General features: G+C 39.0%; 2 protein-coding genes across 7 annotated transcripts in view; one reads left to right on the top strand and one right to left on the bottom strand.

Moving 5' to 3' along the window:
• Nucleotides 1–495: 495 nt before the first annotated feature.
• Nucleotides 496–21,406, bottom strand: LOC106883314 (glutamate-rich protein 6). 5 transcript variants are annotated; one of them, XM_089341316.1, is made up of 13 exons: nucleotides 21,284–21,406; nucleotides 17,621–17,749; nucleotides 16,104–16,219; nucleotides 15,588–15,643; nucleotides 14,725–14,817; nucleotides 13,063–13,382; nucleotides 11,800–11,885; nucleotides 10,705–10,856; nucleotides 8,670–8,755; nucleotides 7,854–8,009; nucleotides 6,904–7,126; nucleotides 5,434–5,510; nucleotides 496–4,752 (listed from the first exon to the last, which is right to left on the bottom strand). In XM_089341316.1, the coding sequence occupies exons 2-13, from the start codon at nucleotides 17,722–17,724 to the stop codon at nucleotides 4,566–4,568; spliced, it is 1,656 nt and encodes a 551-aa protein (XP_089197442.1). In that variant the 5' UTR covers nucleotides 17,725–17,749; nucleotides 21,284–21,406; the 3' UTR covers nucleotides 496–4,565. The 5 variants fall into 5 exon arrangements, with proteins under 5 accessions (XP_089197442.1, XP_089197440.1, XP_089197441.1 ...); XM_089341314.1 differs by lacking the exon at nucleotides 21,284–21,406 and adding an exon at nucleotides 19,841–19,966; XM_089341315.1 differs by lacking the exon at nucleotides 21,284–21,406 and adding an exon at nucleotides 19,499–19,623.
• LOC106883315 (uncharacterized) overlaps nucleotides 19,823–26,212 on the top strand; it is a 27,113-nt gene continuing 20,723 nt past the window's right edge. The window contains exon 1 of one of the 2 annotated variants that reach the window (XM_014934278.3): nucleotides 19,823–19,960. In XM_014934278.3, coding sequence (XP_014789764.1) covers nucleotides 19,956–19,960 — 5 coding nt within the window. In that variant the 5' untranslated portion in view covers nucleotides 19,823–19,955. Of the gene's footprint in view, nucleotides 19,961–20,151; nucleotides 20,191–26,212 lie in introns of those variants that run through there. The other variant, XM_014934277.3, reaches the window with a different exon arrangement.

The following is a 26,212-nucleotide window of genomic DNA, read 5'->3' as shown; positions in this document are numbered from 1 at the left end:
TGGGGGGGACAAATACAGACACACAAACACACATACACGACGGGCTTCTTTCAGTTTCCGTCTACCAAATCCACTCACAAGGCTTTGGTCGGCCCGAGGCTATAGTAGAAGACACTTGCCCAAAGTGCCACGCAGTGGGACTGAACCCGGAACCATGTGGTTGGTAAGCAAGCTATTTACCACACAGCCACTCCTAGCAAAGTTGACCTCAGCAGAATTTGAACTCAGAATATAAAGACAAATGAAATTGCAGTGATCATTTTAGCTGGTGTGCTAACGATTCTGCCAGCTCGTTCCCTTAACACTATCTTTAACAATAATGATAAAGTTATTTTACAAAATTCTTCATTAATTGAAAGAAAGACAGAGTATTTCAATGGAAACACAGTAACAAGAGGGTTAATAATGACAAAGTTTTTTTTACAAAATTCTTTATTATTTTCACAATCAATTGAAACAAAAGCATATATTTCAACAAATATGGTAACAAAAGGGTTAATGTTGGCAAAGTTATTTTATTGGTCTAAATGTTAAACCAATCAGATTTAGTATTTGATACTGGATGCACCAATATAAAATGCTGAGCAAGGTTTATGTGCCATCAACAGTCTGTATATGATAGCAGTAGAAGCAGCAACAATAAAAATACAAATTTGGTAATTATCCCTAAATTCCACATGGCGCTAGACAGAAAAACTGTCTACAAACTGACTGATTCAAGCATTTTACACAAAGTTTTGGGAATATTTTGACATTTTGTGGGTGAGTTATTAAAGCTGTAGCAGCACAATGGTGTCTGTGCCATGTTGATATTTTATATCAAAGTGTTGCAGCAGTATAATATCACAAGGTCTAGTGTAATATCATAGTTACAGCAGTATATCACACAGGTACGACCAGTCCGAATTATTCTGTAAGGAACAAATGGCTGGTTACTTGGTTTCTCTAGCATGTATATTCCTCCCTAGATGGGATGCTGGTCTGTCGCAGGATTACTCAATTTTACCAACTGAGTGGACTGGAGCAATGTAAAATGGTATTTTGCTCAAGAACACAACGCATGGCATGGTCCAGAAATTGAAACCACAATCTTATGAACAATCTTACAACCATGAGTTCAACACCCAAACCACTGAGCCATGTGCCTCCACATTACACAGGAATTGTAATATAATATCACAGTTACAGCAATGGCTTGAATGCATTTTCAGCAGTATGAGACACAGTTATATCACATGGTTACTGCAGAATGATAATATGAAGTTACAACAATATAACATAGAGCAATGTGATATAGCTCAGTATAATATCACACACACATACATCAGTATGATAGTGTATAATTATAGCAGTGTGATATCACAGATACAGCAGTTTGTTATCACACACAGCAGTATTGTATTAAATAATAGCAGTTATGCAATAAAGTAATATTGATTTCAAATTGTGGCATAAGGTTAGCAATTTCGGAGGAGAGGTAAGTCAATTATGTCGACCCTAGTGTTCAGCTGGTACTTATTTTATCAACCCCAAAAGGATGAAAGGCAAAGTCAACCATGGCAGAATTTGAACTCAGACTGTGAAGACGGATGAAATGCCACTAAGCATTTTGCTTGGTGTGCTAATGATTCTGCCAGCTACCCGCCCCACGATAAAGTAATATTGGTTTAAGATTTTAGCACAAACCCAGAAATTTCAGGGGAAGGGATAAATCAATTAGATCGACCCCCAGTATTCAACTGGTACTTATTTTATTGACACCCCCACCCCCACCGCCCCAAAAGGATGCAAAGCAAAGTTGACCTCGTTGGAATTTGAACTCAAAACGTAAAAAAGGACGAAATTCCACTTAGCATTTTGCCCGTCATGCTCACGATTCTGCCAGCTCGCCAACTTACAATAAAGTAATATTAGCAATATTAGAAGGCAGTGAGCTGGCAGAACCGTTAGCACGTCAGGCGAAATGCTTAACAGTATTTCGTCTGCCACTACGCTCCGAGTTCAAATTCCGCCGAGGTCGACTTTACTTTTCATCTTTTCGGGATCGATTAAACAAGTACCAGTTAAGCACTGGGGTCGATGTAATCGACTTAGATCCGTTTGTCTGTCCTTGTTTGTCCCCTCTATATTTAGCCCCTTGTGGGCAATAAAGAAATAAGAATCGTTAGCACGCCAGGCGAAATGCTTAACAGTATTTCGTCTGCCGCTACGCTCCGAGTTCAAATTCCGCCGAGGTCGACTTTACTTTTCATCTTTTCGGGATCGATTAAACAAGTACCAGTTAAGCACCGGGGTCGATGTAATCGACTTAGATCCGTTTGTCTGTCCTTGTTTGTCCCCTCTATGTTTAGCCCCTTGTGGGCAATAAAGGAATAAGAATCGTTAGCACGCCAGGCGAAATGCTTAACAGTATTTCGTCTGCCACTACGTTCCGAGTTCAAATTCCGCCGAGGTCGACTTTACTTTTCATCTTTTCGGGATCGATTAAACAAGTACCAGTTAAGCACTGGGGTCGATGTAATCGACTTAGATCCCTTTGTCTGTCCTTGTTTGTCCCCTCTATATTTAGCCCCTTGTGGGCAATAAAGAAATAAGAATCGTTAGCACGCCAGGCGAAATGCTTAACAGTATTTCGTCTGCCACTACGCTCTGAGTTCAAATTCCGCCGAGGTCGACTTTGCCTTTCATCTTTTCGGGATCGATTAAACAAGTACCAGTTAAGCACCAGGGTCGATGTAATCGACTTAGATCCGTTTGTCTGTCCTTGTTTGTCCCCTCTATGTTTAGCCCCTTGTGGGCAATAAAGAAATAAGAATCGTTAGCACGCCAGGCGAAATGCTTAACAGTATTTCGTCTGCCACTACGTTCCGAGTTCAAATTCCGCCGAGGTCGACTTTACTTTTCATCTTTTCGGGATCGATTAAACAAGTACCAGTTAAGCACTGGGGTCGATGTAATCGACTTAGATCCCTTTGTCTGTCCGTGTTTGTCCCCTCTATATTTAGCCCCTTGTGGGCAATAAAGAAATAAGAATCGTTAGCACGCCAGGCGAAATGCTTAACAGTATTTCGTCTGCCGCTACGTTCCGAGTTCAAATTCCGCCGAGGTCGACTTTACTTTTCATCTTTTCGGGATCGATTAAACAAGTACCAGTTAAGCACTGGGGTCGATGTAATCGACTTAGATCCCTTTGTCTGTCCGTGTTTGTCCCCTCTATATTTAGCCCCTTGTGGGCAATAAAGAAATAAGAATCGTTAGCACGCCAGGCGAAATGCTTAACAGTATTTCGTCTGCCGCTACGTTCCGAGTTCAAATTCCGCCGAGGTCGACTTTACTTTTCATCTTTTCGGGATCGATTAAACAAGTACCAGTTAAGCACTGGGGTCGATGTAATCGACTTAGATCCCTTTGTCTGTCCGTGTTTGTCCCCTCTATATTTAGCCCCTTGTGGGCAATAAAGAAATAAGAATCGTTAGCACGCCAGGCGAAATGCTTAACAGTATTTCGTCTGCCACTACGCTCCGAGTTCAAATTCCGCCGAGGTCGACTTTGCCTTTCATCTTTTCGGGATCGATTAAACAAGTACCAGTTAAGCACCAGGGTCGATGTAATCGACTTAGATCCGTTTGTCTGTCCTTGTTTGTCCCCTCTATGTTTAGCCCCTTGTGGGCAATAAAGAAATAAGAATCGTTAGCACGCCAGGCGAAATGCTTAACAGTATTTCGTCTGCCGTTATGTTCCGAGTTCAAATTCCGCCGAGGTCGACTTTACCTTTCATCTTTTCTGGATCGATTAAACCAGTACCAGTTAAGCACTGGGGTCGATGTAATCGACTTAGATCCCTTTGTCTGTCCTTGTTTGTCCCCTCTATGTTTAGCCCCTTGTGGGCAATAAAGAATTAAATATTAGCAATATTATAGCACAAGGTTAACATTTTAGCATTCATGATAATTGTTCTTGCGCATTGCTTTGAATGCATTATCTCGTAGCTTTGAGATTTCAATATCGTAAATATTCTTTCTTTTAGGGTAAGTATGAGAGGCCAGATTGGCCTGTTTGAACATAAAACAGGTAGAATATTTGTGCTGGTGGGCTGGATATGGCTGGTTTAAATGCAAAAGGGTTACTGATAAATGTTACAAAGAATATTAGTGCTGCTGTCGTAGTCCTTGTCTACAGCACTCTGTTTAACCAACATTTATATTTTCTCTATATTTTTATCACCGGTATCACACATATTATATATATATATATATATATATATATATATATATATATATATATATACATGGTTAACATCACTATTATTATCATCACAATAACTTTGTATCATATCAGTTATCGTTGTCATCACAGCAAAATCTATAATCGTTATTATCATCAAGAATGTTGTAGTCATCATCATCATCATTATAATTGTCCTTATTATTACCAGCATCATTCTCATTATCACCACTCTCATCACCATCATTGATACTATCATCATCATCACTATCATTGAAGCCATCATCGCTAGCGTTGCTTTCTTTGTCATCATCCTAAACATCAGCATCAGAGATATCATCTTACACTTGCAGCTGGATGTTTGGTTGGATTTTTATAGATTTCGCTGTATGTATATTCTGCTGTATATTCTGTTTCTTAGCCGACAGCTTATTGATCCGGTTGGTCAAGTAGATTGGAGGGAGGATCTTATTCAGTTTAGGAGAGCAAGAGTAATTTAACAAATTCCTCACCTTGTCCAGCAGAGACCTGGAAAGATACAGAAAAGACAAGTTAAAATATCACTGTAGTAAACCATTTGTTATTTCTCATAGCTATATGGTAAGAAGTTTGCTTCAACAGAAATATGGTAACGAAAGGGTTAATATTGACAAAGTTATTTTACTAAATTCTTCATTATTTTCCAAATTAATTGAAACAAAAGCAGTGTATTTCAACAGCCATGGAGTGTGGAAAGGAGTTTGCTTTCCAAACATATGGTCTTGGGTTCAATCCCACTGCAAGGCACCTTGAGCAAGTGTCTTCTACAATAGCTCCAGTCAACCAAAGCCTTGCAAGTGAATTCAGTAGACAGAAACTGAAAGAAGCCTGTCGCACATGTGTGTGTGCGCGCTCATGCATTCATGCATGTGTGTGTTACTGTCTCCATCGTGTGATAGTCATAAATGAATGTCACCGACATGCAAGCAGTGTCCTTCATTTCCAAACTTCTTTCCGAACATGTTTGGTCAAGGGGAAATACATACATCCAGCTGTAGAAAATTCACCTCAGCAAATTCCATCCAACCCATACAAGCATGGGTAAGTGGATGTTTAAACAATGAGGATCATGATCATTATGCTGATGAAGATGATGACGGCAGTGCCCCAGCATGGCTGCTGCCAACCGACTGGAACCAGTGAAAGAATAAAACAATACGTGTCACTTACTCGATTTGATTTCTTTTATCTTCTAAGTACAAAGAATGTTCATCCACAAGTGGGACCCACTTTGATACTGCTACTGGCTGTAAGGGACACAAAGAAAATAGATTGAAGGTTCTTTGAGGGTTCTTTGCACAGAGCAGTGAGGTTATGTTGGAGGGGACACTTATAAGGTTGTTTTGTATGTATATGATAAATGTTGGAATGTGAATTGTAAGATACAAATAAGATGATAACATATTTTCAATGGCAGAAACGCCATTAAAACAGCAGAAATATTGGGTAAATTACTCTTATAAAGCAGAAAAATTTGTCAACAAACTGCCATGGGACACAAACTCACATCTCTTGAAGACTCCAGCCAAGTGCTCTACCATTAAGCTAAACTGCCTGCTGACAAACCAATCTCCAATTTTAGACACTATAAAGCAGAATGTACAACTATGTGTATGACAAATTTTTCTGCTTTGTAAGTATAATTTACCCAATATTTCTGCTATTCTAACAGCATTTCTGTATTTGAAAATAAATCATCCTCTTATTTGTATCTTACAATGTGTGTGTGTGTGTTTGTGTATTCTTTTCTTGATGTTCTGGGATAGTTGGAAATGACTGTCATTGTCATACATGCATTCATCAATTATTTCCAATATACTGTCTGTCTCACCATGGGGAAATATTTCTGTGCTTGGAAACAGGTAAGGGTTGGTGACAGCTGGTCAAAGCAAGTCTGTCTCAATAGCCTCCATCTGACTCATGCAAGCATGTAAAGGTGAATATTAAAATGATGATGATGATGATAATTTAGAAATCCACATTCAATGATCTGCAGTTAGTTCCCATGTTTGTGAGATCAAATCCTTGACCAAGCAGTGTATTGTGTTCTTGAGCAAGACACATTATTTCACGTTGTTCCAGTTCACTCAGCTGTAGAAATGAGTTGCGACATCGTTACTGGTGCCAAGCTGTATCCTCCTTTGCCTTTCCCTTGGATAACATCAGTGGCATGGAGAAGGGAGGCTGGTATGCATGGGCAACTGCCAGTCCTCCATACACAACCATGCTCAGACTTGTGCCTCAGGGGGGAACTTTCTAGGTGCAATCCCATGGTCATTCATGACCAAAGGGGGTCTTTACCCTTTACCCTACCATGGGTACTAATTGCAGATCAACAACAATAAAAACAACATCCCTAATATATCTAGAGCAGCAGTTCTCAACTGCAGCTCCCAAGGACCCATGTGGCCCTCAAGCACCCTTCTGGTGGTCCCCAATGGTCTTCCCACTATAAACATAATAAATTTTTCTTTAATTGACTTGTTATACATTTTTTGGTGCAGCCCCTTAAAAAATCAAGGTTTGAGGACTGGCCTGGATATTAAAACGGTTAAGAATCACTGATCTAGAGTGTAAGCCTGCTAACAAGTTGCTCAGATATTGCACATTCAGTTCTGCAAGGTAAGATGCATTACTTACTTTCATGCAAACTCCAAGGTTCATACGACAGCTGAATCTTCGAAACGTGAAGGTCAACTGAATGTTCTGCTGTGACAGCACTTTCATACCAATGAATCTGTTTAGATGGATGAAGATAGGCTGAAGTGGAGGGGCATGGCATTGGAGGTCTTTCCACAGCCACTTCTTACGACATGACCCTGCAGGGCTCATTTCCATACCCCCAGCGGGGTCAATGTACAATCTGTGAAAAAGAGAAAAATTTGCATGAATTTTGCAGAAACAAGAAATACTAGGTTGCAGTCATTGCAAGCACACACACACAAACACAACAGGCTGTATCTATAAGAATATAATAAAAAAAAAAGTATCTTTTTTAAAACGGGGGCCACATTTTTCATTAATGTTTTACGTAGTGTTTTTGGTACCGAAAGACTTTCAAACTTCGTATACTTATCTATTTTGTGTTATAGAACAGAAAAATATTTTTGTATTCGAATTTATTTCATGTAAAAAATTGTCTTATTTCGATAATTTCAACCAATCACTGACAAGTATTCAGTTGTTTACATTTACTCCTTTGGCTGATTAAGCCATAGCTTCGTTTTATTTGCTTTTTTCATTTTCTTTTTTTTTTTCTTCGTTTTATTTGCTTTTTTCTTTTTAAATTTGCTGTTTTACCCTAACCCTAACCCTAACCCTAACCCTATCACCAATAGAATTGTTTCAGAATCGTTTGTTTATGTAGTCGGCACTTAATGTATATCGGCTGAATGGACGTCAGTGATTGGTTGAAATTACAGAAATACAACAACCTTAACATGGAATACCTTAGGGATTTCTTTTTTTTTAAGAAGACTAAGAGAAAAAGATGTTTTATATGACACATTCTACCAGTGTTCCAAGTTTCAAAGTGTTTCGTTAATGAAAAATGTGGCCCCCGTTTTAAAAAAGATCCCCAAAAAACTCACCTAACATTACCATTTGGATGATAACACGTGCCATATCCTGTATGCTCAAACACTGCCATCACTTGTTGCTTTCTGCCGACTTCTCCATATACTATATAAGTGAAATGATAAGGCAAGATGGAACTAATCAGAATGGCCAGTTTACCTGATGGATAACTACAGCTGTTGAGGAAAAGTTGTTGACCATTAGATAATGAATAGAAATTACTCAAGAGACCACAGAAGAAAAATAAAAATTCCCACAAGAGTAAATCAGCTTTAAAATTCACTGTTTGTCTATCTGCCCCTCTCTCTCTCTCTCTCTCTCTCTCTCTCTCTCTCTCTCTCTCTCTCTCTCTCTCTCTCTCTCTCTCTCTCTGTATGTGCATGTGTATAAATAGATGGATAGATGGAATGAGAGAGAGAGAGAGAGAGAGAGAGAGAGTGTCCATGTCAGCATGGAGGGCAGATGTTTAGTTGTTATCATCATCATCATCGTCGTTTAACATCTGCCTTCCGTGCTGGCATGGGTTGGAGAGTTTGAGAGGAGGTGGCCAGGCAGAAGACTGCACCAGACCTCTGTTTTAACGGCCGGATGCCCTTCCAAACACCAACTACCCCTAAAAGTGGACTGAGGGATGGTATATATATATATATATATATATATATATATATATACATATACTCTTTTACTTGTTTCAGTCTTTTGACTGTGGCCATACTGGAGCACCACCTTTTAGTCAAATAAATTGACTCCAGGATTTGTTCTTTGTAAGAGAGAGAGAGAGAGAGAGAGATAAGACAAAGTGACATGCAAGAAGGAAGATCAAAGGATACAAAATATTTCCAGTTCCATCAGGGAAGATGGTGAAAAACTTATTGCCATTGTCATAGAATTTCTCCACTGGTTCTTCTGGATGGCTCTGTAAAGAACATAAGATACAGTCAGCAACAATTAAATGTACAACACGAGGGAACCTCTACACCAGGCACAGGCAACCTTTACTGAGAAGTGGGCTGCATAATACATGGCTCATCATCAAATGGGCCCCCACTGCTGAAACAAATTCAAGGTAACTTTTTGTTAGGTGGGCTGCAGTTGGCTGGTGACTGCTCTAGACCAGGGATTTTCAAACTGTGGTCCGCAAGGACAAGACAGGGGGTCCGTGGACAGCAAATACTTTTTATGGGCAATTTGATTTTATATATGTTTTTTAATCGAAATCTTTTAATTGACAATAAACCTATTTTGTTAAATACTGTTAAATAAATACATGTAAAAATATATGTTATTTTAAGCAAATATTTATGTATAAATTTCATAAGCGTTTATAAGGGGGTCCCTAAGGTAAAGCCTGAAATATAAAGGGGTCCACAGGTCAAGAAGTTTGAAAACCCCTGCTCTAGACTACACCAGCTTGCTAGAAACAGCAGCCAAACCTCCCTCAGATCACACTCTTTCTTTGACCTATGAGAATATGTAGCTCTACATTGAATAATATGTAAAGTCAAACATCATCGCATGTAGAAAGCCTTTGGTGATAAATTTACCGGACGTAAACTGACCAAGGAATACACAACAATAGTGAACAGTAGTAGTAGTAGTAGTTACAAGAGCTCAAACAAATACAATAAAATACAATAAAATACATCATCCACATCACCGCTAACATCTGCCTTCCATGCTGACATGTTTGACAGGAGTTGACAAGCAAGACAATTTGACAGGAGTTGACAAGCCAGATGACTGCACCAAGCACCCAATGCCTGCTTTGGCATGATCTCTATGATTACGTGCCCTTCATAACACCAACCAATTTACAGAGGGTACTGGGTACTTTTTACATGTTACCGGTACTAGTAAGATTGTTGTTCGCCTTACTGGCACTTGTGCCGGTGGCAAGTTAGAAAATCATTCGAGCAAGGTTGTTGCCAGTGCCACCGGACTGGCTCCTGTGCAGGTGGCACATAAAAAACACCATTTTGAGCGTGGCCATTGCCAGTACCCCATGACTGGCCCTCGTGCCAGTGGCACGTAAAAGCACCCACTACACTCTTGGAGTGGTTGGTGTTAGGAATGGCATCCAGCTGTAGAAACTCTGCCAAATCAGATTGGAGCCTGGTGTAGCCACCTGGTCCACCAGTCCTCAGTCAAATCGTCCAACCCATGCCAGCATGGAAAGCGGACATTAAACGACAATGACGATGATGATGATGTTTGTTATTGTTGTTGTTTAGCCCCAGGTCAGCTCATGATCCAGTAAATACATGATCAAAAGCATTCCAGCCATGTAATGAGAGAGAGAGAGCTGCTATTTGTATTTCCAATTCATCAGTGAACACTTATAATTAGATTTATAATTGACATATTTAGGTTCTTTATCATTATAATACCATATTTTTGCAGCATACAAGTTGGATTTTTCAGGCTAAAAAATGGAGCCAAGAAAAGGTAGATCAACTTATACACCAAGATGATTTTGGAGGACCCATAATTTCCTGTGAATTTGGAAAGATAGTGACAATGTTTGAATGTTTACACTACATGTTGACACCATATACTACATCGATGCCAGAAAATACTATAAGAAGAGAGACAGATCCTTCTACTGTCATATAGAATCATGAGGCCAGTTTTCTGGTTTCCATGGCATATACATTCTCCACCTGGACAGGACACCAGTCTGTTGTAGGATAACTCACTTTTGCCAGTTGAGTGGACTGGAGCAACGTGAACTGAAGTGTTTTGCTCAAGAACACAAAACATCACTTGGTCCAGGAATTGAAACCACAATCTTATAATCATGAGTCCAACACCCTGACCACTAAGCCACGTGCCTCCACATTGTAAGAGGACAATTCATTAAAATACCTCATTACTCCTGTATAAAGAGCATTTTCTTGGTTCAATGACAAACACATCTTCTTGGGTTGACTTCTCCAGCTCAGGTACACAAACTGTCCATCCAGCATCGAGACATCTTCGAGAAGAGAGTTGGTAATTAATTGTGTTCATATGACGAGCTGATAATCAAAGTAGAGAAGACATATACATAAAAGAATAAATAAACAACACAAACAGCAGGTAATCTTAATCAAATGTCTAAATACCTGAGATAAATTGTTGCCAGTTAGATGCTAGTCTTACAGATACTTAACCTCAGTTTCTGAGATGAATTTTTTATTTTTTTTCCTTCTTATAGGTGTCTACCAAATCCATTCCCAAAGCTTTGATCAGACTGAGCCTATAGTAGAAGACACTTGCTCAAAGTTCCACACAGTTGTACTGAACCCCAAACTATGTGATTGGGAAGCAAACTTATGACCACACAGCCACATATCATCATCATCATTTAAGCACCATTTTCCATGTTGGCATAGATATGATGGTTTGACTAGGATTGGTAAACCGGAGAGCTGCACCAGGTTCCAGTTGTCTGTTTTGGCTTGGTTTCTATGGCCTTTTTAATGCCGACCACTCCACAGAGTGTACTAGGTGCCTTTTACGTGTCACCAAAAGTCTTGGTCATATATGCATGCATATATTTTTCATCAGAGTTTATCAGCAAGAAGCCCCAAAAAGCTGGGGTTTCTGAATAAAAATACCTCACTCCACCTGAATTGCACAAAATATCTCTTCAACTTTTGGCACAAAGCCAGCAATTTTGGGGAGGGAGTAAGTTGATTACATTGATCCCAGTGTTCAACTGGTATTTATTTTATCAACCCCGAAAGGATGAAAGGCAAAGTCAACCTCAATGGAATTTGAACTCAGAATATAAAGATGGATGAAATGTTGCAAAGTATTCTACTTGGCATATTAACGATTCTGCCAGCTTGCCCCTTTATTGACATCAAAAGGGCATTAAATCAGCAATTGGACTGTTTGAAACTTGTAACCAATGAGCAATACTATAGTTCACCAAATGTGACTCATCTATGTGATATTGTATTTCTCATAACTCACCCATGTGATATCCTAGTTGAGGGTGAAGCTGTTGTGAGGCTTCGTGTTGCCTCTGTGGCACATTTGTCTCTCTCGTTTTCACTTTGCTGTGAAGTAGAAAAAAAAAAGAAAATGAAGAATAATAAATTAACCAGAGCAAATAATGGTTACAAATTTTGTCACAAGACCAGCAGTTTTGACAGAAGAAGGCAGGGGGCAAGCCACGTTGACTTCTATACCTGACTTCTATTTATTTTATGCATGTGTGTGTGAGAGAGAGAGAGAGATTGTGTGTGTGTGTGTGTGTATATCATCATCAACATCATCATTTAACGTCTGTTATCCATGCTGGCATGGGTTGGATGGTTTGACTGAGGTCTGGAGAGCCAGCAGCTGCACCAGGCTCCAATCTGATCTGGCAAGGTTTCTACAGCTGGATGCTCTTCCTAACGCCAACCACTCCAAGAGTGTAGTGGGTGCTTTTTACGTGCCACTAGCACGGGAGCCAGTCAGGCATGCCTGGCATCAATCACGTTCAGACAGTGCTTTTTACGTGCCACCAGCATGGGAGCCAGTCAGGGGATACTGGTATCAGCCATGTTCAGATGGTGCTTTTTACGTGCCACCAGCATGGGAGCCAGTCAGGGGATACTGGTATCAGCCATGTTCAGATGGTGCTTTTTACGTGCCACCAGCATGGGAGCCAGTCAGGGGATACTGGTATCAGCCATGTTCAGATGGTGCTTTTTACGTGCCACCAGCATGGGAGCCAGTCAGGGGATACTGGTATCAGCCATGTTCAGATGGTGCTTTTTACGTGCCACCAGCATGGGAGCCAGTCAGGGGATACTGGTATCAGCCATGTTCAGATGGTGCTTTTTATGTGCCACTGGCACAGAAGCCAGCTTATTATCGTGAGGTTGTGAGTTCGAATCCCAGACCGGGCTGCGTGTTGCGTTCTTGAGCAAGACACTTTATTTCACGTTGCTCCAGTTCACTCAGCTGTAGAAATGAGTTACGACATCACAGGTGCCAAGCTGTACCAGCCTTTGCCTTTCCCTTGGATAACATCGGTGGCATGGAGAGGGGGAGGCTGGTATGCACGGGTAACTGCTGGTCTTCCATAAACAACCTTGCCTGGACTTGTGCCTGGGAGGGTAACTTTCTAGGTGCAATCCTATGGTCAGTCATGACCGAAGGGGGTCTCAGCATGATGATAGTGTCTCTCTTCCTCCTCCACTGAACTAAACCACAAAAAAATGGAATTTCTAAATATTTACTCACATTTTTAAATCTTTTCCAGAAATCCCCTTTTCTTTTTTCATTTTCTGGTTGTTTATATCAGGCCCCTCTTCTAAAACTTTACTCTTCATTTTCAACTTGGCCTCTTCAATTTCAGCCAGGAGCACCATGTGAAGAAATTCTTGGTATGATTCACAACAATAAATTTCTTCAGGTGCCAAAGTCATTTGTTCTTGCAGTGATACCAAAGGCTTGATTGGATGCTTACAGAACTGGCAAATATTTTTTGGTAATGGTGTATCCATCTGTGTGGAATTACTGCCATCCAAAGACAACTCAACTTCCTCAGATTCTCTTTTGTACTGCAAAAAATATACACACCAGTTCTAAAATAACTGAATGGTGAACACAAAACAAGAAGAAGGGAGCAGAAAGGGTCAGTTCTGAAAATTTTTTTCATGATTATAAAACTAACAATTATAACGAGAGAAAGCTCTTATTAAAATGTATGTAGGTATTGGCATATAGTTAAGAAGTTTACTCCAAACCCAAATGGTTCTTGGTTCAATCCCATTGCATGACATTGTCTTGTACCTTAAACTCATATCTCTCTATCTCTCTCTCTCTCTCTCTCTATATATATATATATATATATATATATATATATATATATATGCTGGCTAGGCTGGGTGGGGGAGCTTGTCTCCCCTTCGCAAACTTAAGGACACAGTAATTGTGTCAAGGCCGACATGAAGCGGTCCATCTTCCTAGGGCTAAACGGCAGTAGTGTGTTCCCTTATTGGGATTGTCACATTAAGTTGACAATATACTACAACTTTATCGCTCCACTACTGCTTAAATCTCTCTGAGAGATTTAGAAATATTATATTTCTAATTTTGCTGATCAGTGAATGAACTTCACTATGATTTACATAAGTTTGCGAAGGCGAAACAGGCTTCTCTATCCAGCTGGCAAGCTACTTCAGGCTGATGACAAGCAAAGACTCAGAAACATGTCCCTGAATGCTGGCTAGTGGGGGAGCTTGTCTCCCCTTCGCAAACTTAAGGACACAGTAATTGTGTCAAGGCCGACAGGAAGCGGTCCATCTTCCTAGGGCTAAACGGCAGTAGTGTGTTCCCTTATTGGGATTGTCACATTAAGTTGACAATATACTACAACTTTATATCTATATATATATATATATATATCTCCAGATGGAGAAGTCATGTATTTGTAGCAGCACAAGCAGTCAGCACCATATTGGATGAGATCTCACCGGCAGCCATGTCAGGCTACATATCTAACAAAGTGCAAATGTGTTGAGAGAAAAATTGGCCATCGGTAGTAATCAAGAGTATGTAATTGGACACAGCAGGCAAATGTAAAAAAAAGTATCTATACAACCTCTTCAGGAGTAGGAAAAGAGAGATTGATCCAACCAGTTTTGGTCCTTCTGGGGACAAGAAATGGTCTGTTAGCTGTCCATAGAGATGGTGTATATGAAGTCACTATAATTAGAGACTTCACTAAATCGGAAAATCTGATTTGCATAAATAGCATACTGCAGCTAGTTCAATAAATTAATGGCGGTGGTGACGGTGATTGTGGTGTTGTTAGTGGTGGAAGCGATTGTGGTGGTGGTGATTATGGTGATAATTATGATTACTGTTAGAAATTAGTTTCCACTTAATTTTTGCATTTACCTGTAGAATTTGTGGAAGAGCCACATTAAGAAGTGATGGAGTTGTTTCCTCAAAAACCATATTTGGGTAGCTATTGGTTTTCATTTCTGAACACTGAATGGAAAAATAAAAAATAAAGAGCTGATAAATCTAATCTTTTAATCTTAGTTAAGATTCCCTAAAATTGTCCAAAAGTATTAACAGATTATTATTTGGAGTATTTCCAGGCCACAGCATTTCAATCTTTTATCTTTTACTTGTTTCAGTCATTAAACTGTGGCCATGCTGGGGCACCACCATTTTTAGTTGAATGAATCGACCCCCAGTATTTATTGTTTGGTTAAGCCTGGTACTTATTTTTGCCAAACCTCCAGGTTACAGAGACATAAACACACCAATACCAGTTGTCTAGCGGACGTTGTGGACACACACAGACACAAAGACACACACACATTATACGACAAGCTTCTTTTCAGTTTCTGTCTACCAAATACACTCACAAAGCTTTGTTCACCCCGAGGCTAAAGTAGAAGACACTTACCCAAGGTGCCACACAGTGGGACTGAACCCAGAACCACACAGCCATGCCTGCAGCTATGACTATTGCATCATCATCATAATCATCATCATCTAATATCCACTTTTCCATTCTTGCATGGTTCAGATGAAATTTGTTGAGGCTGGTTTTCTATGGCTGGATGCCCTTCCAAAGCAGATGGTAGAGTTTGGTGCAGTTGTCTAGCTTGCCAGCTCCTGTCAAACTGTCCAACTATACCAATATGGAAGGTAGATGCTAATAATGATGACGACGACGATGATGGTGATGAGGAGTAGGAGGAGGGTTTTAAGATAATAAGTATATTTTTAAGGAAAAGAAATTTTACCTCATCAGACATCACAGTGTTGAAGGATTGTTGCATTTCACTTTCAAAATTCCCACCTGAAAAATTACAGTGATGAAATGGTGTGTTTATGTCATGAATTACTCAAGCTAAATGTTAGTATTATTGTTAATGTTGTCCAGTAGCTTAGCCCCAGATCAGCCACGAGTGAATGATGATTAAACAGACCTTTATTCACAGATATTCCATCCACGGTTACCCAGGTTTTTTTGTTTTTACTATGTAAAACTATATTATCCAATTCTTCCTCATTCTAAGTAGGGATAGGCAAGCAATGTTTGAAGAAATCTTATTATATTTTTGTAATCAAATATTATTAGGAATTGCATTTTAAAAAATTGTTAAAACTTTTTGTGTATCATAGAAACATAACCAATTTATTGCACATAAATTTTAGCAACAAAAGCCTTTTCTGGACCCCCCCCCCCCCCCCCAAGGGCCATACATCACTGTGCTAGACCCAATCAATGAAGAAGAAATAAAAATTCCGATACTAACTTTCTCTGGCAGATGCTAGAATATTCTCATCTGTTGCTGAACTGGGTTCCAAATCCAGCAGATCTTCCTTTTCTCCTTCATCCATTGAACTCTCTGGGCTCCCTGGGGCCAGACTACTACAATAGGTAGATCAATAATAAATAAGTCATAATAATCATCAACATCATCATATGAACTTGAAAAAGCCATCTATCAGAAAAACAGAGTCGACTGATTAGTGTCATAATGCAACATAATCCTTTCTCAAATCCTTTACAGCTTGAATTAAACCCCTTGGGATATTATATGGAATTTTTTTTTCTTTTTAATAATCAATTGTACAATAACTATTTTCCCAAACTTTCTTCACCTATATATATTGACGTTTAATATCCATGTTCCAGGCTGGCATGGGTGCAACAGTTTGACAGGATTTGATAGAGTCAAGGACTGCTTGCTTTGACATGGTTTTTATATTAAGAATGAATTAAAATATATAAATATTTTCTGTTTCACAAAAGAAAACCCTAGCCATTGTGATGAAGTTTTGTCAATATTATTATATAAAGGTGGTGAGCTGGCAGAATCATTAGCATGTTGGAAATAATGCTTCACAGTGTTTCATCCATTTTTATGATCTGAGTATCAATTCTGCTAAGGTCGACTTTGCCTTTTGTCCTTTCAGGGTCAATAAAATAAGTACCGGTTGAACACTGTAACTGACTTACCCCTCCCCTTGCGCCAAAATTTGAAGCCAATGTCATTTACAAAGATAGCAAGCTGGCAGAAACATTAGCAAAATGCTTAATAGTATTTTGTTAGTGTTTGCATTCTGAGAGTGGAGGCACAATGGCCCAGTGGTTAGGGCAGCGGACTCGCGGTCATAGGATCGCGGTTTCCATTCCCAGACCGGGCGTTGTGAGTGTTTATCGAGCGAAAACACCTAAAGCTCCACGAGGCTCCGGCAGGGGGTAGTGGTGAACCCTGCTGTACTCTTCCACCACAACTTTCTCTCACTCTTTCTTCCTGTTTCTGTTGTGCCTGTCATTCAAAGGGCCAGCCTTGTCACACTGTGTCACGCTGAATATCCCCGAGAACTATGTTAAAGGTACACGTGTCTGTGGAGTGCTCAGCCACTTGCACGTTAATTTCACAAGCAGGCTGTTCCGTTGATCGGATCAACTGGAACTCTCGACATCGTAAGCGACGGAGTGCCAACAACAACAGCATTCTGAGTTCAAATGCCACTGGGGTTGACTTTGCCTTTCATCCTTTTGGTGTTTAAGTACCTGTTGAGCACTGAGTGGGGGATGGGGTGGGGTAGGTCAATGTAATCGACTTACACCTGCTTCCCCAAATTGCTAACCTTGTGCCAAAATTTGAAACCAGCATTATCATACAAAGGCTCTCAGAGACTATTTCATAACAACATTAACCATTTTACTAACGAAGTACACAAATAAAATCAATAATGCTAAACTTCACAGAATAAAACTAATGAATTCAAAAATAAATATCAATTTTACAAATGAACTCACATAGATTTCTCTTCATTACTCTGAGCATCATCAGAATCTTCCATCTCCACCAGTTCCTCTTGTATGGCGTCTGCTTCACTGGAACAATTGCTGCTAATATCCATTATTTATGATATGCAATCTTTAATACTGAAAATATAAGAAAAGCATGAAATTGTCATCACCACTGTCATCGTTTTAAAATCCACTTTTCTACGCTTGCATAGGTTGGATAGAATTATGTTGAGGTGAATTTTTCTCTGGCTGGATATCCTTCCAGTTACCAATCCTCATCTCTTTCCTAGTAAGGAAGAATTTCTCATCACCAGACATGTTTTCAAGGAAGATTTGGAACAAAGGACACCACTTGCATCACGGTGACACTCACTTACAAGTATCAGGAAATGTCAAGGCAGCTGTAACACACGTATATGCATATACATACATGAGATATATATATATATATATATATGTATATATATGATTGGTGTTAGGAAGGACATCCAGCTGTAAAAAACAAAAACAAAAAAACATACTAAAACAGACACTGAACCCTTGTGCAGTCTTCTGCCTGGTCAGCTCCTGTCAAACCATCCAACCCAAGCAACATGGAAAGCTGATGTTAAATGATGATGATGATGATGATGATGATGATATATACATATATATGACAGGCTTCGTTCAGTTTCTGTCTACCAAATCCACCCAAAAAGTTTTAGTCAGTCTGGGGCTAAAGCAGAAGACACGTGCCTAAGTTGTCACACAGTGGGATTGAACCTGGAACCATGTGGTTGGGAAGTAAACTTCTTACCAACAGCCACTGTAGTCTTAAAGCGTAGATGCTCATGATTGTTGTTGTTATTGTACAACCTCAGAGTTTAGATGCTTCTCGTAGTATAATTAATCTCTGATGCTTACACTTGTACTTAGATTTGATTTCTATGGCTGGGCACGTCGAGCGAAGTCAAATCGCTGTCATCCATACATACAGGCTTGTCCTTTTCAGGTGCCAGCGCCACACAAATTACACACATGCAGGTGCTACATAAATGGATCCCATTGCTTATTTTATTGTCCTCTTTTTGTTGAACCGCTAACATAGGGGACATAAACAAATAAACGCAGGTTGTCAAGCAAGCGGTCGGGCAGGAGCAAACACAAAAACACACACATAAATATACACATATAGATACGGCGAGTTTCTTTCAGTTTCCTTCTACCAAATCCATTCACAAGGCCTGAGGCTATAGCAGAAGACACTTGCCCTGTGATTGGGAAACAAGCTTCTTACCACGATGAGGGTGTCGATTATGATTATATTGGAATTCGATATGAAAAAAAAAAAGTTCGCGATGCATATTGACACACATTACAACTTTTTCGATATTTCAAGTTTCATTTTTGATGTGTCAAACATGTATGTGTGCGAGCCTATCATTTTCTTTTCTTTTTTTTTTTTCTTCTCATATTAAATTCTGATATAATCGTAATATAATACCATCGTAATGGTATTTGTAGAAAATTTCACAAGAGAAAATAACCATTTTTCTGAAAGTTAGGAGAAAACAAAGCTGATTTTCGTGAATTTTCAGAAACTCCCCTCCCCACCCTCGGATGAATTTTTTCACAACAAATTCCGATATTATCAGAATCTGCACTATCTGAAGCATATTTATAAAAAATTTGCATTAAAGAAATATCCATTTTCTAGAAGTTATGAGGAAACAAAATCGGTGGGGAACACACTTGCGTAGGTAGGCAAAAAATACATTGGATAATGTAGTCCAAAATATACACCACACAAGACGGGATGATCACGGCTGGAAAGGCTTTAACCATAAGTTATGCTAGATGAGAGTTGATCTGGGGCACAGTTGTGTAGGTATGTTGTATTTTTACCTTTTTTCATTTCAAAGACAGTATTGTGTAATTTTAAGGAGATTCAGTTGCTATTACTAGCGGATCAAGAACAGCCGAGGTACTACCAGAAGCATGAGAGCGTTGAAGACAATACCTTCTGTTTGGTTACGTCACTCTATTCTTCTGGTAGTTGGCAAAATAAAATTAGCAGTCAAGTAGTAAGTCGATTTTATAGCCCTAATGCCATCCAAGATGTGAATGAAATATAGTAGAATGGACAATAAGATATCGTAAAGGCTTCTTGGTTGACTCAAAGCTTCAGACACCTCCTTGGCAGGGAATCAAACGCCAATTTTCCGCGTGATATGAGAGGTTACTTACCGCTAAATTACTACACTACTCAGGATCAAATTCAATGCTTGTTGTATAAGTGGTGCCTGTCCATTATTGTATTTGTTGCTGCCATGGGTAACGGTGATGCTTACCGTAAAACCAGATGAGGTTATTACGACATTGCTTTCATTCAAAATTTTGTATGTTTGTTTGTTGGAATATTAATATGACTTACAGGATTGTTTTTTCAATTAATCGTATTCAATATGTTTACTAATAAGTATTATTATACAATTTATGTTTGAAATGTTGAAAAAAAAAAAAGTTTTTGTTATTCTTCTTCCGGAAGTCGGTAAGTTGTTGTTAGCAAATGGCGGCCAAACGATGAATCCGTTAACGTGAGTTTATTACAAAATGTTTATTATATTATTTTCTCATTGTCGTAGCCACGAACGAGCCATTTATATTTGATTTAGCATTCTTAACAAGTTTCGCTGAGATTTTATTTTACTTCCCTCTCTCTCTTCTAATGTGAAAGCTGTATTAGTTTGATATTTGGTAAGCCTCCCTACCGTGTAAGCACTTTTAACACCGACAAACAAGCGGCACATGGGAAGGAAGAACTAAGCTAAAGATTCCGTTTCAACTCTTTGCGATACTCACTTCAAATCTCCGTCGTCCAATCCATAAAAAAGCTTTTTTTTTTCCAAAATTTGAATTTTTGTCCATAACCTATTTGTTCGAATGCGAAAAATAAGACAAAGCGAAGAAATATAATATTACAAAAAATGTTCTAAAACTACTCGGATTTATTTGTTTCATGTTTGAATAATTGAAGCGACCTTTTAAAACGCCAATCGCTCTCTCTCTTTGCTGTCCAACATTCACACGTCGATACATACACACATCACACATACGCATATATATATATGTGTATGTGTGAATTTATATATATAAATATATATATATATATTATACATTTGTGTCGAAAAATAATGGGAAACCTGGATAAAAACAAAAATATTGTTTTTCTACTTCGTTATTAAATGCTGACGAAGAAAATGTCATTGAAATATATATATATGTATATATAAACGCACACAAACACACACATGTATATGCATAAATATAGGTAATTGTCCAACCGTATTTTTTTTTTTTTTTAAGAAGCAAAAATATATATCTAAGCATTATTTTCTTCGTGTGAATCAAAAAGAAATGAGACGGACAATTACGTTTTGAAAATATATATATATATACTTACACAAATTTTAAAGTTTATTTTATTAATTACTCAGTCTTAATTTGAAACAATAGATGAAAAATATTTTGTATTGCATTTGCATTCCACTATTTCAAGAATATATTTATACATATAGAAAATTTATAAGATTTTATTTTAAAAGAAATATGAAATATACTCTTATTGAAGAAGAAGGAAAAAATAGATTTGTAGTCATCGAACAGGAGAGAAAAAAATATATAAACTACCTTGATACGATCAGAGATATATGATCAGATTCTTTTGATATGTGGATTTGACCGAAGTTTTCAGTTCGTATTACCTTCATATAAAATGACAAACTGGCGTCACCAAAGCAAAACTTGAAACAGAAAGACCTTCAAAGAAATAAACGACTTAACGTGAGGATAGCCTTTTGGGATAAATAATATTGTTTATTAACTACATTGCACAGTTTAAATAAATTTAAAAAAAAAAATTTTTTTTAATCAACGACCAGAGAAATTGAAAATTGTTTATCTGAAAACGGGCATTATCTTGAGAGCTTCGACGCAGTCACTTGACCTACTAGAAATAGCAAGTAAATTTCCCTCAAATTATTACCACCAATCAGTCAAAGGAACGGTACATTAGACAATGTAGTCCCTGATATACCAAATAGGTGGGATGTTCGTGGTTGGAGCGCCTTGAATCAGATCTGCTCAATCGGAGATGATACAGAATGAAATAACTGAAAAAATAAACTTGCCAAGCGAAGGATCTTTTATGCAGTCACTCAATATGTTAGAAACAGCAGTTAAATTTACTTCAAATCACACACTACATGTTTAAAAAATAGAAAGAAGAAAAAATACGTTGCACCCCAATGTTTAAAAAAGATGGTGTGATCATGTCTGGAATCACCTGTATCAGAGATTTGCTCAATCAAGTTTGGCTTGGAACCAATGTATAGCAACAATCAACCAAAAAATCTTGAAAGCCTCCTCAGCAAAATAAATTTTAAAGCTTATCCTTTTTTAAAAAAAAAAAAAAAAAGGAGTTATGGAAAGGTGAAGAAAAATTAGTGGATGATATCAATTTGATACTGTCGACTTGAGAACATTTTAAACAACTGGAAACCTAGAATAACATTAAAATTTTTGTTAACCTCCCTCAAAAATCAAAGTCAGGGAGTGGAATTTGATATTTGTTAAAAAAAATATTGTGACAAAGACAAAACTTTTTTGGGAAGAAAGTCTTTTTTTACAGATAAGTGAACTAAAGCAAGAGAAGCAAGCTAACTGAAGAGAGCCACTGTGGTCACTTATCCTGCTAGATATAGCAGCCAAAATCTCTTTCAAATCACACCCTACCACTTTAGAAAAGGAAAAGAAAATATCGGATAATTTAGTCATAGATGCACTAATCCCGAAATCAAGACATAGTGGTCATGGCTGGAAAGCCTTTGATCTGCTTGAACGGCGCTGATTTGGTGCTAAATAATATGATCAAGGATACTGTTTATATTAGTCGGACTGGTGTCCTCAACTTGATTGTTAGTTACCTTCACTCAGTTTCAGCTGTTGTACACTCCAGTCTTCTGGTGTCTTGTGTTGAACCCGGTTGTTGTATTGGAATTTTGAACTTAACCCCTTTATTTGATCTGCAGGATACACTGTTCTCATTCTGCTCGCTGTAAAGGGTTGGGTTTGAAATTCCCGTACAACAACCAAGTTCAGTACAAGACACCTGATGGAGGCTGGAGCATACAACAGCCAAAACGGAGTGAAAGTAACATTCAAGACGAAGGCATCAGTCCGACTAATATAAACAGTATACATAACATTAATTCCTCCTCTCAGCAGCATAGAATTGGAACATATTCAAGACTGGCTACTATAAATATATACGTTTAGGTTAACAAACAGGAGAAGCAATTTTCAATACATGTCATGTATTGAATTCAGTCATTCAATGTTGATTGATATTCACTTTGTCGCTACTCAGCGTTTCTTTGCTACATGTGATATTTCGTATGACAAAATGATGAACGAAGGGACTTAGTAGAGGTTTCACAGAATAAAGGCATAGGACAGATATTAAATTGGTTGGTTACCATTTATCAGTCAGGTAACAAGGTGACCTGCAACATAGATTGTTGATGAGTGAGGGCAGGATAATTTCTATTGGGACGATTAGTCTGCTGGGGTTCTTTTGTTGATTTGCCTGTTCTGAGTTGGAGGCAGTGTCATGCAGAGATACTCTGCCCATGTTTTCCCCATGGACACTGACTTACAGATGGGTCAGCTCGACATGAGTTACATAATAATTGGGTGGAACCATGAGTTAAATATGTGCCCTGATAATGGAATAGCAATGGGGGACTAGGTGGATTTCAGCAAAAACTAGAAGAGGTACTGAAAACATCAGTTCAAAAGGCCTTCTTTCATTGGGATCTTTTTATCTTTTACTTGTTTCAGTCATTAGACTGCAACCATGCTGGGGCACCACCTTGAATTTTTAGTCAATTGAATCGACCCCAGTACTTATTTTTTAAGCCTGGTACTTATTCTGCTGGTCTCTTTTCGCCGAACTGCTAAGTTACGACAACGCAAACACACCAACACTAGTTGTCAAGCGGTGGTGGAGGGACAAATAGAAAGACACATCTAGATATATATGATGGGCTTCTTTCAGTTTCCATCTACCAAATCCACTCACAAGGCTTTAGTCAACCCGAGGCTATAATAGAAAACACTTACCCAGGGTGCCACACAATGGAACTGAATCTGGGACCATGTGGTTGGGAAGCAGGCTTCTTACCATACAGCCACACCTGGTTAAATATCATTAAAATCATGACACGTAGCAGTTACTGTTACGAAGACAGAAGTATTTTTTTACTGGTCTCAATCACTGGGCTCTGCAATGATGGGACATGGCCTTCAAAGATGACTTATGTAGTAACTTTGTTTAAAGAAAAGAGTTGCACACCATCAACCTCACTCACTCATCCATGAGCATCTTCAATCCAGTGGTAAGACCAGGTCAAGACAATTAGGGATGGAGTTGGATGCTGTGGATGACAAAGATGTCTTACTTGTCTCATCTTGCTCTCTGCACTCCGCCATGCATTGCTGCAGCTGCCTTCTTCTGTACTGAACCATGAAGGTATCTTCTGCAGAGTCTGCCAGGTGCAGTCTTCACATGCATAGGTAGGCAAAACCCTAATATGCTAATTAACCCATAACTGTGACCCTGAGAAGTGCTACCACTCTGAGTCAGAGTTGACATGGGAACAATAGTAACTAAGAGATGGTCCCACACTCCTGAACAACCCTAGGACTTCCAAGCCTGGGCCCTGCTACCAGATGCAGTCATACTCAGGACTGTTTAGTAAATTAAGGACAATGAAATAAGCACCAAGCTAAAAAGATCCCTTGAAAGTGATGCCCCACCATGGCTGCAGTCCAAAGGCTGAAGAGAGAGAAAGAGTTTATATGGACAGAGACAACCTTTTGTAATGATAAAACTCTTCTGATTAAGAGCAGCTCTTAGTTATTTAGCTCTGAGTTAGCACCCACCCTGTAGACCTACATTAGAAGCATTCCAGCTGTGACCATCTTATCTTTATATATCTAGAGCTAAACTGTACAATGTATCCTTCCTTTTCTCAAGATGGTGGATAATCAGGTGTGATTTGTGAGTAATTTGGTTGCTATTTTTTTTGTATCTAGTTGAACAACCACATAGAGCTTCCTTTGTTGATTTGCCAGCTCTGAGTTGGAGTTGGAATTGGTGGCAGTGTCATGTGGATATGCTCTGCCCATGTTTTCCCTGTGGACACTGGCTTACACATGTTGCAACTCAACATGAGCCGTGTTAATTTCACCAGTCTGGGAGAAAGGAACTGTGAATTAAATATGTGTCCTGGTCATGGAATAGCAATGAGGGACAACAGACATCACGGGTTGGGTTTTGACAAAAACTAGAAGAGATACTGAGAATGTCATTCCAAAATGCCTTCTTGCATCATCATCGTTTAACATCCGCCTTCCATGCTGGCATGAGTTGGAGGGTCTGACAGGAGCCTACACCAGACTTCTGTGTTTGTTTTGGCACAGTTTTTACAGCTGGATGCTCTTCCTAACACCAACCACCCAGCAGGGTGGACAAGGATTAAATATTAAATCATGATGTATAGATACTGTTACCAAAAAAAAAAGGCGGTTTTTTTTTTTTGCTGATCTTAATCATTGGCTTCTGCCATACTGGGGCATTGCTTTCATTGCTTTTTTGTTGATATTTATCAAACTTAGTAATCTGCCGAACTCTTATTTCATTGATCTATATTTAGCGAATTGGGCATGGCTGTGTGGTTAAGAAGTTCGCTTCATAACTATGTAGTTTCAGGTTCAGTCCCACTACACTGTACCTCAGGCAAGTGTCTTCTGTTACAGTTCCTGGGCTAACCAATGCTTCGTGGACTGAAACTGTAGGAAGCCTATCATCATCATTGTTTAACATCTGTCTTCCATGCTGGCATGGGTTGGATGGTTTGACAAGATCCAAAGAGCTAGAGGACTGCATCAAACTTCAGTGTTTGTTTTGGTATGACTGGATGCCTTTCCTAATGCCAGTCACTTTAGAGGCTATACTGGGTGCTTTTTTTTTCATAGCACTGGCACTAGTGAGGCTGTCAAGAAACTTGCAAGACAAAGATCTCCCACCCACCCCAATTGAGTGGGGTTGCAATGAAGTGGGAGGTGGCTTTATGCCACGAATTGAAAAGCTAAAGTGTAACGTGACAGGCACAAGTATCTTGCTGTAGAGGAGATACATAGCTATCCTGTATTAAGGGTGGGTCAGAGTTGCAGGAAAGACGACAATGATGGTGCTAACAAGGTGTCAGAATGTACTGTAAAAATACAAGGTGAGTATGAGAGAATACCAAAAAGGTCAGGGAGGGTAGGTGGGTATGTTCATTAGAAGAAAGTAACAGGTGGTTAGAGATGGGTGTAAAGGTGAATGTAGTGAATGGTAAATATCAGTATGGAACAGGAAAAGTGAAGGAAACAGGAGTGATCCAGGAAGTTGGGATTGATAAGTGGTAGTGCAGGAAAGGTAGAGAGCAGCAATATAATAAACCTGTACGTAGCTCAAAATAGGGAGATGGTGTGCAAGGTGAGAGAGTGGGT

This window comes from Octopus bimaculoides, chromosome 24, assembly GCF_046866305.1.
Source record: "Octopus bimaculoides isolate indiv1 chromosome 24, ASM4686630v1, whole genome shotgun sequence".
NCBI classification, from domain to species: Eukaryota; Metazoa; Mollusca; class Cephalopoda; order Octopoda; family Octopodidae; genus Octopus; species Octopus bimaculoides.
This window is presented reverse-complemented; position numbering and strand designations above follow the sequence as displayed.